At 46.7% G+C, this 13,478-nt stretch overlaps 1 protein-coding gene across 3 annotated transcripts in view; it reads right to left on the bottom strand.

Annotated features, from left to right (window-relative positions):
- The window catches only part of LOC138286726 (uncharacterized), a 232,705-nt gene that overhangs the window by 210,240 nt on the left and 8,987 nt on the right, over positions 1 to 13,478 (bottom strand). For all 3 annotated transcript variants that reach the window (XM_069227247.1, XM_069227248.1, XM_069227249.1), the window contains exon 2: positions 9,864 to 9,962. In XM_069227247.1, the coding sequence (XP_069083348.1) occupies positions 9,864 to 9,962 (99 nt within the window). The remainder of the gene's footprint in view (positions 1 to 9,863; positions 9,963 to 13,478) is intronic.

The raw sequence follows: 13,478 nt of genomic DNA, 5'->3' as shown, positions 1-13,478 counted from the left end.
ACAGCTGCTCTAGGGCATCCCATCACTATAGTGTACTACACATTACACAGCGGTGACAATGTTAAACATCTGCCATCAGAGCCAAGCGATCAACAAGATTGTGCAAAGAGCTAAGTCTTTAGCTGTTTGCGGAACGCAATTCCAATTCAGCAGTCCGCAAGGTTGTAGGCATAGATTTCCATGTGCCATGTTGTGTTTTCACTTTGTCTGCACCAGCCTGATATGTGCTTGGAGAGGGGTCCCTTTCAGTGGCACAATTTGTGCTGCAGGCCTTAGGGACCTCCTTTAGTTCCATGGGCCCAAGGTACCAGGGGTACCACTTACTAGGAACTTATGAAGGGTACTAAAGGTTTTGCCATCTCATCATGTACCCAGCAAAGAGAGGGAAAGGGTGTGAAGGGGGTGGGTGTGTGTGTGTGTGTGTGTTGGGGGGGGGGGGGGGGGCAGCAGGGGTAAACCATGTCAAGAAGAGGCTCTTTCCTACAGTGGGACAAAGACGGAGCAGAACAAGGGGGAGCTAAAGCTCACAGGCAGGGGAAAGGGAGAACCAAGGCCAAAGAACTAAAGGGGGAGCGAATGGGACACAGGAGAGGAAAAGAGGCAAGGCCTAAGACAGAACACTACAGGATGGAGCGAATGGGACAGAGGAGAGGTTTGAGGGAACTCCAAGGATTAAGCCCCATTGTAGGGAACTAATGGACACAGGAGAGGGAAAAGGGAGGGCCAAAGACAGAGGACTAGAGGAGGGAGATAAAGGGACACAGAAGAGAGGAGACGGTGGGGCAAAGACAGAACAGAACAGGTGGGAGCTAAAGCACACAAGTTGAAGAAAGGGAGAACCAGAGAGGAAGGACTGAAGGAGGAGTTAATGGGACACAGGAGAGGGGAGAGAGCGCCCACAAGAGAGCACCACAAGAGAGACCTAATGGGACACAGGAGAGGGAAGAGAGAGCCAAGGACTAAATGAGAAGCTAATGGGACACGGAGGTTTGAGGGAAGTCTGATGATAGAGCGCAACAGGAGGAAACTAAAGGACACAGGACGGGGAAGAGGAAAGGAGAATACTATAGGCATTTACAGTCTCCATATTTTGTTTCAATAGTCTTTATTTATTTTTCAAACAATAAACTGAACAACAGTCACACAGTTTCCCTTTCATTACCGCCCACTCCCCAAGTTCTCAAGCCACTACAGAAGACATTACTTCAATAGGCCCAGTATGTAAAAATAGAGCTTGAAGAAGTCGCTTGATCAATGATAAACATTTTGAAATAGGTTCTTCTTGGAAGAATCTGATTGCCCATAATGTTCTAGTACCGCATGTGACTAAGTACGGAAATCCTTCACTCTGCCTACTACATCATGAGCTATGTTTCCCCTCCCCAGCTCCGGCCAAAGCTTACGGTACCATTTTAATTCTACTGAAGGGGCGGGATGTACCTGTTTTCAGCAAAAAAGTGTGTTTAGCTATAAATAGCAGTGAGTGGAATAATTCTTTTATTCCTCTTTTAGATTACCATTTATCTGTTATGCCGCGGCGGCCGCGGCGCTTGCCGCAGCCGCGGGCTCAGGTTGCCGCAGCGCAGCACTTTATTTACACCGCGGCCGACGCTCGGGCCGCGGGGGACGCCGCGGCTCGGGCGCAGGCCGCGGATGCTCCAAGGAGCTTATTTAGGGGTCGCGGCACTCGCCGCTTCCCTTACTTTAAGTTCTGCCATAAAGGCAGACGCGGCAGGGCTTGAGACCCCTAGGGGGTTTCAGGCCTGACCGCGTATAGCGCATTACGCGCTTTACATTTAATTTCCTGCATTATGCATTACCTCTGCTCACCACTTACCGATATCTCCAGAACAAAACCGAACCCTTGCACATGGTGTACTTTATACCTGCCTTTTCCTTCCCAGCATGCTGACCACTTCCTCTCTGTCCAGCATGCATCGTTTTCTCTTTGTTAGACGCACGTACCTGATTCACTATTGCTTTCTTTTCCCCAATCCAAGATGGTGGTATTTCTACTTCCTGTTTCCTACTTCCTGTCTAGGGGTATATAAGGGGAATTCAGCTGCTTGTTCATTGCGTTGCAACACTCCTTGGTGGTAGTCACGCTCTGATCGATTTCTTCCTGCGAATCCCGTGTGTTCCTGACCTGCCTTGTTCTCCAGTCTTCCTGATCTTCAGTCCTAACGCCCTGGTGTCCTCCTTTCGTTTCAGGGAGTTCCTGTGGAGGTTTTTTACCCTACTGGGGTTTTTCCTCTGGGACTCCTTCTGGAGGGCACGGACTGTAGTGGTTTGCTCATACCAAACAGCACCGTGGCTACCGGAAGGGGTCGCCCCTACCTCGGCCAGAGCAGAACCTGCCGGAACCGGGGCCGTTCCCCTACGCCACTCAACTTCGACGGTAAGCCCATTGAAAACCGTGACAGATTGCAACGCCCAAAACTCCAGTTGCAGTCCGGTATTATGGATAATCCAGTGGCAAACACGGAACCTACGAGCCAGACCCTGCTGATGACGATACAACAGGCTCAAGAACTCCAGCAGTTACGTACTGAAAATACTGTTTATCGACAAGCCTTTGCCTCCAGGACCACAGATGTCCCCGCAGTAGCTGCCACTACACCTTGTTTTTCCGGGGATCCTACCAAATTAAAAGAATTCCTGGATGCCTTGACGGTGTACTTTGCCTTTCGCCCCTCGCAATTTGTACAAGACAAGACTAAGGTGGGGTATTTGATTAGTGCCTTATCGGGGCCAGCCTTGGCTTGGGCCACACCTCTAGTAACCAGAAACAATCCTTGCCTATCTAATTATTCCACCTTTATCACTATTTTTAAACAGATGTTTGAACGCCCTGGACTCGAGGCGTCAGCAGAAGAGGCTCTTTGCGAAGTCCAACAAGGGAGTCAAGATGTATTACAATACATCACCCGTTTCAGACAATTAGCAGCAGAAACAACCTGGGTGGAACGTACCTTGGTGACACTGTTCCGTAGAGGTCTCAAAGAGGACATTAAAGATGAATTAGTGCACTCTGCTAGAATAGAGAACCTTAAAGGATTAATGGACCAGGCTCTGACAATAGAATATCGGTTGAATGAACGAAGAATGGAGAAAAAGAAGAGTCGTTTGCCATCTCACTCAGTACCGTCTCACTCCTTCTCTCATCGTACCGAGGAAGTCCGTCCTGAACCTAAAGGGAATACCGAGGAAGAGCCCATGCAGATTGACACGGCTCGAGGACCTTTATCAGCCAGTGAAAGGGAACATAGACGAAGGAAGGGGCTTTGTCTATATTGTGGTGCAGCTGGTCACCTAATTCGCGCCTGCCCCATTCGTCCAACCAAGCCCTTGGGAAACGCCAACTCCCGTCCTCAGTAAGAAGGGTGAGGACGGGATATCGTGATATACCTTCTATTTGCTCTTCCAGGGAGGAAGGAACTGCTCTTTTTCTCTTACCAGTTATCCTTCATTTAACTGATGGTCGGGAAGAAAGAACCTTGGCCTTATTGGACTGCGGAGCCAGTGGCCTCTATTTAGATGAAACCTGGGCCAAGGAACGACAGATAGCACAAATACCCAAGGAAGTACCAGAACAGGTACACACCGTTGATGGGTCACTCTTGGCCTCTGGACCTGTACAATATACCACCCCTACCTTCTGTTTACAGTTTGGAAAACACCAAGAAAATCTTTCGTTTGACTTAATTTCATCACCACACCACGTCATGATCCCGGGAATTCCATGGCTTACACGGCACAATCCTTACATCAACTGGTAAACAAAAACCATTTCGTTGTCCTCCCACTTTTGCCAACACCACTGCTATTCCGCCGGGGATTATTGGTCCCCAAAAAGTCTCTCAACAGCACCTTCTAAGGTGGGAGGATCCATTAATGTCCTACAGGGAGTTCCCAGACATTATCAGGATTATGCCGATGTATTCCAGAAGCCAGAAAAGCCTGAACTGCCACCCCACAGAGACTACGACTGTGCCATCCCTTTAGAACCAGATACAGTGGTTCCTTTTGGGCAGATGTACTCTCTCACAGAACCAGAGAAACAGATTTTGAAGGAGTACCTAGATGAGAACCTACAAAGTGGGTTGATTACCCCCTCCTCTTCACCCGCCGGGGCTCCTCTTTTCTTTGTACCAAAGAAAACCAAAGATTTGCGTCCTTGTATCGATTTCAGAGGATTAAACAGGATCACTATTAAAGACCGGTATCCGTTACCCCTCATAAAGGACATCTTAGAAGCAGTCAGAGGAGCCAAGAGATTCACCAAGCTGGATCTCCGAGGAGCCTATCATCTGCTAAGAATAAGAGAAGGTGATGAGTGGAAGACCGCCTTTAGAACACCTTTTGGTCACTACGAGTATAGAGTAATGCCATTCGGACTCACTAATGCCCCGTCCATTTTTCAAAGATTCATGGATTCTCTCTTTTCTGATCTTTTGCAACAAACAGTGGTGGTGTATCTTGACGATATCCTAATCTATTCGGTTCATCCAGAGGAACATTCCAAGCACGTTCGCCAAGTCTTAGAGAGACTCCGACAACATCATTTGTTCTGCAAACCTGAAAAATGCGAGTTTGATCAGATAGAAGTAAAATACTTGGGATACTGCATAAACCAAACCGGAGTTGCCATGGACTCAGACAAGGTACAGGCTATATTGAATTGGCCATCTCCTTCTTCCATCAAGGAGACTCAATGTTTTCTGGGACTAGCCAACTTCTACCGACAGTTCATAGCAGACTTTGCCCAGAGAACCAGCTACATTACTCAAACCCTTAAAAAAGAACATCTAAAGAAAGGTTTTTTTTGGACACCAGGCGCAGAGTCAGCCTTTCAGGATTTAAAGAAAGCCTTTATTCAAGCCCCTATTCTACGACACCCAGACACCAGCAAACAATTCATTGTTGTCACAGACGCCTCAGAAAGAGCCATTGGGGCTGCCTTGTTGCAAAAACAAGACGATGATGATCTAGAACACCCTGTATTTTACCTATCACACATTCTATCCGATTCTGAGCGGAACTATTCCGTGCTAGAACGCGAATTACTCGCCTTAAAAGTCGCATGCACAGAATGGAGACACTTCTTGATGGGATCAAAGGAACCATTTGAAGCCCGGACCGATCACAGAAATCTACAGTGCTTAAGAAACTTTCAGTGTCAAAATAGCCGGCAGGCTCGATGGGCTTTCTTCTTTAGCCAATATGACTTCTATATCACCTACATCCCTGGTTCTCAGAACACCCTGGCGGATGCCTTGTCCCGACGTTATCCTGAGTGCAGCGATTCCACTGTTCAGAACTTATTTGACAACAAGAAGATCATAGGGGTAGCACAGACTTTTTTAGACCAAGTCAAGTCCGAATATGCCCGTCTACACGAAACAGAGCTAAATAAGTTGCGTCCGCAACTGCAAACAGATCATGGCTATTATTATCATGACAAGGCCCTGTTTTTACCCACTAAAGCAGTGCAAACTGAAGCTTTACACATGTGCCATGATTCCCCTGTCGCAGGTCATCGAGGAATGAAAGCCACTCAAGACCTTTTGCTTCGCTCCTTCTGGTGGCCAACTCTCAAGGCTGACACTGAGGCATATGTATTATCATGTCCTATATGTGCTCAAGCCAAGACACCCCGAACCAGACCAGTGGGATTACTCCGCCCTTTACCTGTTCCCCCAGGCCCATGGCACACTATCTCCACAGATTTTATGTGCGCATTACCTTCTTCAATGGGAAACCACGTCATAATGGTAACTGTGGACTCCTTCACCAAGATGGCTCACTTCACGGCCTTAAGAAAGTTACCAACGGCAAAAGAATTAGGTCAGATCTTTACTCAAGAAATCTTTCGGCTTCATGGGTTACCTCAGATCATTATATCGGACAGGGGTCCTCAATATATCTCCCGATTCTGGAATCAATTCTGTAAGACCTTGGGAATCAAGGTGGCCTTATCATCCGGGTTCCACCCTCAAACCAACGGACAAACGGAACGACTCAATCAGGGCCTCGAACAGTACTTACGTAGCTTCTGCAATGCTACACAAAGTAATTGGGCTACCTACTTACCGCTTGCAGAATTCTCCTATAACAACTCTCTACACAGTGCCTCGAAGGTCTCTCCTTTCTATGGCTCCTACGGTTTCCATCCCAGGGCCTTCCCAACTCCCCTGAGAGATAACTCCAATCTTCCTGCCATCTCCTCCTACGTTCGACAGCTACGGGGTATACAACGAATTATCCATTCCAACCTTGTGCCCACCAAGTCCCGTATGAAAAGGATAGCAGATAGGAGACGCTGTGCGGCTCCTCAATATCAGGTCCATGATAAAGTCTGGCTCTCCTCTAGATTCCTACCTCTCCGACTCACTCAGAACAAATTCAAACCCCGCTTTTATGGTCCCTTTCTAATTCTCAAAAAGATTAACCCAGTGTCTGTGCGTCTTCGCCTACCCCGGACGTGGAAGATCCACCCTGTATTCCATGTCTCTCAACTGAAACCTTACCGTCCTCATCCTTTTCATAGGCAATTACCCTGTCCCCCTCCTCTGTTGGTTGATAATGTGCCTGAGTACGAGGTCCAGGAAATCTGTGACTCTCGGTTTTTCCATGGGCGCCTCCAATATCTAATTCACTGGAAGGGATACCCGATGAGTGAGTGTTCCTGGGAGGATGCCTCTTCAGTTCATGCTCCTCTTTTGGTCCGTCGCTTTTTTCGGCTCTTCCCTCACAAACCCGGGGCCTCGGGGGGGGGGGCATACTGTTATGCCGCCGCGCTTGCCGCAGCGCGGCACTTTATTTACACCGCGACCGACGCTCGGGCCGCGGGGGACGCCGCGGCTGACGCCGCGGCTGACGCTCGGGCCACGGGGGATGCCGCAGCTCGGGCGCGGGCCGCAGATGCTCCAAGGAGCTTATTTAGGGGCCGCGGCACTCGCCGCTTCCCTTACTTTAAGTTCTGCCATAAAGGCAGACGCGGCAGGGCTTGAGACCCCTAGGGGGTTTCAGGCCTGACCGCGTATAGCGCATTACGCGCTTTACATTTAATTTCCTGCATTATGCATTACCTCTGCTCACCACTTACCGATATCTCCAGAACAAAACCGAACCCTTGCACATGGTGTACTTTATACCTGCCTTTTCCTTCCCAGCATGCCGACCACTTCCTCTCTGTCCAGCATGCATCGTTTTCTCTTTGTTAGACGCACGTACCTGATTCACTATTGCTTTCTTTTCCCCAATCCAAGATGGTGGTATTTCCACTTCCTGTTTCCTACTTCCTGTCTAGGGGTATATAAGGGGAATTCAGCTGCTTGTTCATTGCGTTGCAACACTCCTTGGTGGTAGTCACGCTCTGATCGATTTCTTCCTGCGAATCCCGTGTGTTCCTGAACTGCCTTGTTCTCCAGTCTTCCTGATCTTCAGTCCTAACGCCCTGGTGTCCTCCTTTCGTTTCAGGGAGTTCCTGTGGAGGTTTTTTACCCTATTGGGGTTTTTCCTCTGGGACTCCTTCTGGAGGGCACGGACTGTAGTGGTTTGCTCATACCAAACAGCACCGTGGCTACCGGAAGGGGTCGCCCCTACCTCGGCCAGAGCAGAACCTGCCGGAACCGGGCCGTTCCCCTACGCCACTCAACTTCGACGGTAAGCCCATTGAAAACCGTGACATTATCTGATGCATTCAGCCCCGCAATGTCCACAGAGATGTGGAAAGCACAATACCAGTGATGTCTGGCACTCACCCTCAAAAAAAACTTTTGATTTTGCTGCAATGCATGCGGTGTGGGACACAGTTCCTTTTTCACCACATCCTCTCCAGCATTTCTGTAGCTTGTATTTATTAAAGGCGTAGAGTCGCACAGCAGTGTAATGCCATTAACAAGTATTTCAAATTTCCTTTCCTACTACTGATATTAATTTCTCCTTTTTTGAGTGTTAAGGTGAACCCCAACTCCTTCTCCCATGCCAGTTGAAACCTCCATTTGGGGTGCCTCTCTGCTGTGAGAAGTATTGTGTAGAGGTTATGTATAAATTGTTTGTCTGAGTGCGAAGAGTGCGGCAGTTTTTCAAGATTCTAGAGGCCCTCTTCCTTACTACTACTAGCATGGCCCATTAGCGCAGTTGGTGCATCGAAATCTTTCCATCTGTTTGCCCAAGGTTGTGTTTGACTTGCTGAAATGATGTTCCGTTTCCGATCTGAAACAGGGCACAAAGTTTTATGCATCTAGTTTCTTTCAATGCAGGGAACGCTTCTTCCGTCTCCGCTCCGTCAAAGTGTGTACTTCTAACTAAGGGAGTGAATGGAGGGGCTCAGCCAGGTATGTCTCCTTTAAGGTTTATTCTGTCCCATGACACTACAGTACCTTACAGGTGATTACAGAGTGGTTCTGATTAATTTCCTTGAGCCAGGGAATTAACCAATGGGACCTAACTGCAAACATTATTTGTCATTTCTCTCGATCAATGAAATGTTTATCATCACTGTGACATTTATAGACAGTGGTAAAGTCTGGTATCTCTAACTGTCCCATTTTAAACTGGAGGTAGCGTTGTCTGATGCCAATGCTCAACCTCTTCCCATTTCTAAAACAAACTGGTACACAACTTCTGTAATCTGTCCAGGCCCGTTCTAGGTAATGAGATTGGAAGGGCTTGAAGAAGGAGTATGAATCTTAGTAGTCATTTTTATGGGTGTCCATTGACCAATACAGAAGGTTTAAGTTACGCAATCTTTTTATGTCTCTCATTATGGAGTCTAAGAGGGAGGCTAGTTGGCGTAGTACATAATTTATCTTGTTGACAAACAAAATAGAGAAAACATCAGCAGTTAAGCCCAACTCCCCATTTTTGATGAGCAGCATATAATGTGAATATGGCAACTGAGGGGAACATCAGATAAATCTGGGAAAAAAAGAAGAGAAAAAAAAAACCTTTCCACTGGAGGAGGGAAAAACCAAAATAAGTTATAGTTTCCCTAAAACATTGTGGTAGCCAACTCAACAAATGTGAATTTGGGATTTCCTACTTCTCGCCGATATTCCCATCACATCCTATCTGTGGTACGGTCACAGGTTTCACTCACTCCCCATCAGAGGCTGGCTCTAGCAGAGTCAGAGTTCTCATTCATCTTCCCCTCAGATCCAAGCAGTGGTGCAGTCACACGACTCACACCTACTCCCATCACATCCATCTGTGGTACAGTCACAGGTCACACACACACACTTTCCTATCTGAGCGTATGTGTGGTAGAGCCACAGGTCTCATTCACTCACCAATACGAGCCCATGTGCGGTACAGCTACAGGTCATACTCACTTTCCCATCTGAGCCCATCTGTGGTACAGCTATAGGTCTCACTAACTTCCCAATACGAGTCAATGTGCGGTAGAGCCACAGGTCTCACTTACTTTCCCCTCTGAGCCCATATGTGGTACAGACACAGGTCTCACTCACTTTCCCATCTGAGCCCATATGTTGTACAGACACAGGTCTCACTCACTTTCCCATCTGAGCCCGATTCTCGTCTGAGCTCATGTGTGGTACAGCTACAGGTCTCACTAACTTTGCAATACGAGCCCATGTGCGGTACAGCGACAGGTCTCACTCACTTTCCCATCAGATGGGGGATGTGGTTGGGTTGCAGGTCTCATTCTTGTTTCCATCAGATCACAGCTGTGGGATAGTCACAGATCTCACTCACTGTCCCACCCGAAGTTGTCTGTTGTTCAGTCACAGGCCTCATGTCAGATCCCTATCAGATTCTTTCTATGACAGATCTCACGTCACGTCGTAAATCCCACCAGTGGTGCAGTCACAATTCGAAATCCCCTGGGTACTCACCTTCGCGGTCTTCTTTTTGGGAGTCTGGACGGTCTGTGAAGACCTGACATTCTTGTTCTTTCTGTTTTAATGAAAAGATGCAGCTGGAAACAAGAGGTCCTGTTTAAAAATAAAAACAGAAGAATAACAAAGCTGCAAATATGTAACTCGATGGGAGTGATAGCATGGGTCACAATGTAAACACTCTACCGTAACCTCTTTAGTAATGATGAGACATTTCAGAAGTAGAACTACAAACGGAAGTCTGAGAGCAAAACTCCCCATCGCTGTCTCGCCCACACGGGTCAGACAGACAAATACAAGCACAGCATAAGCAAAGGCTGTGGTAGGAAGACTGACTTGAAGAAAGTAGTGTACAGTGCAAACCATAAGCGGGACAACAAAACAAATACACATGAAAAACAGTCAACAGCACTTCATGTCTAAAATAAATACCACAACCACCTCCAAACACACTCTTTCTCTCAGGCCTGCCACTGCAGTGTGAACTGATGGCCTGGCACAGACAAATGAGTTATTTACCTTCAGTAACAATCTTTCTGGTGGATGGTGTGTCTATTCTCACACTCCTTTTGAATCTTCCCAGGCACCAGCCTAGATCCTGACATATCTTCTAATAGCCCTGGAGTGCAGGTATGTGGCACCACGAGCCTCTATTCTGACTCTGTCCTGCTCCAAGCAGGATGACCCAAACAGCATATAGGTGCCACATCTGTGTCCCGATATCAGTTTCCTTCTTGTTCTCATACCCTCGCACGCAGGGTACATTTGTAAAGACTGCTGTGATAACTGGCAGTGAGCGAAGTTACCTTGGAACCTTATTACCTCCAAAGGTGCACTTAATGGGAGGCCACCAGCAACAGTACCACTGAAGGTACTTAACTTACGAGTTTGAAAGGTGACCTGTCTGACCTTCTGTACAAAGAGTGTGAAATGAAAGGCTGTTGTGTGTCAGTTTTTTCCTAACACACAACATTTAAACAACTAAGTCACCTGTACAAACATTTCAAAACATATTTCTGTAGTTGTGAAAGCCCATTTTTGTACTTCTGTGTGAAGAAAAAAAGTTAAATAGGATGAAAACAAATCAGAACACTTTAATTGGTGCAAAGGATAATGAAAATGTCACTTACCCAGTGTACATCTGTTCGTGGCATCAGTCGCTGTAGATTCGCATGTTTTGCATAGCTCGCCATCTGGTGTTGGGTCGGAGTGTTACAAGTTGTTTTTCTTCGAAGAAGTCTTTCGAGTCACGGGACCGAGTGACTCCTACTTTTGTCTCCATTGCGCATGGGCGTCGACTCCATCTTCGATTGTTTTTCCCCGCAGAGGGTGAGGTAGGAGTTGAATTGTAGTAATAGTGCCCATGCAATGGAGTGACTAAGTATGTACCTATTTAAGGTTGAAATGATATATATACAAATAGTTGAAGGTAACTTCCGAACTGCTACAGGCTCCCGGGGAGGCGGGTGGGCACATGCGAATCTACAGCGACTGATGCCACGAACAGATGTACACTGGGTAAGTGACATTTTCAGTTCGATGGCATGTGTAGCTGCAGATACACATGTTCTGCATAGACTAGTAAGCAGTTATCACCCCAAAAGCGGTGGCTCAGCCTGTAGGAGTGGAAGTAGTCTGAAACAATGTTCTTAATACGGCTTGACCTACTGTGGCTTGTTGTGCGGATAACACGTCTACACAGTAGTGCTTGGTGAATGTGTGAGGCGTAGACCATGTGGCTGCCTTACATATTTCTTGCATTGGGATGTTTCCTAGAAAGGCCATGGTAGCACCTTTCTTTCTGGTTGAGTGTGCCCTTGGTGTAATGGGCAGCTGTTGTTTAGCTTTAAGGTAGCAGATTTGGATGCATTTAACTATCCATCTGGCTATACCTTGTTTTGATATTGGGTTTCCTGCATGAGGTTTTTGGAACGCAATAAATAATTGTTTAGTCTTTCTGATGTTCTTTGTTCTGTCAATGTAATACATTAATGCTCTTTTGACATCTAATGTATGTAGTGCCCTCTCAACTACGGAATCTGGCTGTGGAAAGAACACTGGAAGTTCCACTGTTTGATTTAGATGGAACGGTGAAATAACCTTTGGTAAAAATTTAGGATTAGTCCTTAGGACGACCTTATTCTTGTGTAGTTGTATAAAAGGTTCTTGTATTGTAAACGCCTGAATCTCGCTTACTCTTCTTAGGGAAGTAATGGCGATGAGAAATGCAACCTTCCAGGTTAGGAACTGTATTTCACAGGAGTGCATGGGTTCAAAAGGTGGACCCATAAGTCTAGTTAAGACAACATTTAGGTTCCATGAAGGGACAGGTGGTGTTCTTGGTGGAATAATTCTTTTAAGGCCCTCCATGAATGCTTTAATGACTGGTATCCTATATAGGGAAGTTGAATAGGTAGTCTGCAGGTATGCAGATATTGCTGCAAGGTGTATTTTAATGGAAGAGAAAGCTAGGTTAGATTTTTGTAAGTGAAGCAAGTAACCTACTACATCCTTCGGAGTTGCGTGTAGTGGTTGGATCTTATTAGTATGGCAGTAGCAGACAAACCTCTTCCATTTACTTGCATAGCAGTGCCTAGTGGATGGCCTTCTGGCTTGCTTTATGACTTCCATACACTCTTGGGTAAGTTGTAAGTGTCCGAATTCTAGGATTTCAGGAGCCAGATTGCTAGATTCAGCGATGCTGGATTTGGGTGTCTGATCTGTTGGTTGTGTTGTGTTAACAGATCCGGACTGTTGGGCAATTTGATGTGGGGTACTACTGATAGGTCTAGCAGCGTTGTGTACCAGGGTTGCCTTGCCCAAGTTGGTGCTATTAATATGAGTTTGAGTTTGTTTTGACTGAGTTTGTTTACCAGATAAGGAAGGAGAGGGAGAGGAGGAAAAGCGTAGGCAAATATCCCTGACCAGTTCATCCATAGGGCATTGCCCTGGGACTGCCTGTGTGGGTATCTGGATGCGAAGTTTTGGCATTTTGCGTTCTCTTTTGTCGCAAACAAGTCTATTTGAGGTGTTCCCCAGAGCTTGAAGTAAGTGTTCAGAGTTTGGGGGTGAATTTCCCATTCGTGGACCTGTTGGTGATCTCGAGAGAGATTGTCTGCGAGTTGATTCTGAATCCCTGGGATAAACTGTGCTATTAGGCGAATTTGGTTGTGAATTGCCCAATGCCATATTTTTTGTGCCAACAGGCTCAACTGCGTTGAGTGTGTCCCCCCTTGCTTGTTTAGATAATACATTGTTGTCATGTTGTCTGTTTTGACGAGAATGTATTTGTGAACTACTATTGGATGGAAAGCCTTTAGTGCTTGAAAAACTGCTAGCAGTTCTAGGTGATTTATATGCAGGTTTGTTTGATGTACGTTCCATTGTCCTTGTATGCTGTGTTGATCGAGGTGTGCTCCCCACCCTGTCATGGAAGCATCTGTTGTTATTACGTATTGTGGCACTGGGTCTTGGAGAGGCCGCCCTTTGTTTAAATTTATATTGTCCCACCATAGAAGCGAGAGGTAATTTTTGCGGTCTATTAACACCAGATCTAGAAGGTGACCCTGTGCTTGTGACCATTGTGATGCTAGGCACTGTTGTAAGGGCCTC

This window comes from Pleurodeles waltl, chromosome 3_2 (assembly GCF_031143425.1).
Source record: "Pleurodeles waltl isolate 20211129_DDA chromosome 3_2, aPleWal1.hap1.20221129, whole genome shotgun sequence".
NCBI classification, from domain to species: Eukaryota; Metazoa; Chordata; class Amphibia; order Caudata; family Salamandridae; genus Pleurodeles; species Pleurodeles waltl.
The sequence above is the reverse complement of the archived record's forward strand: the minus strand, read 5'-3'. Positions and strand labels throughout refer to the sequence as shown.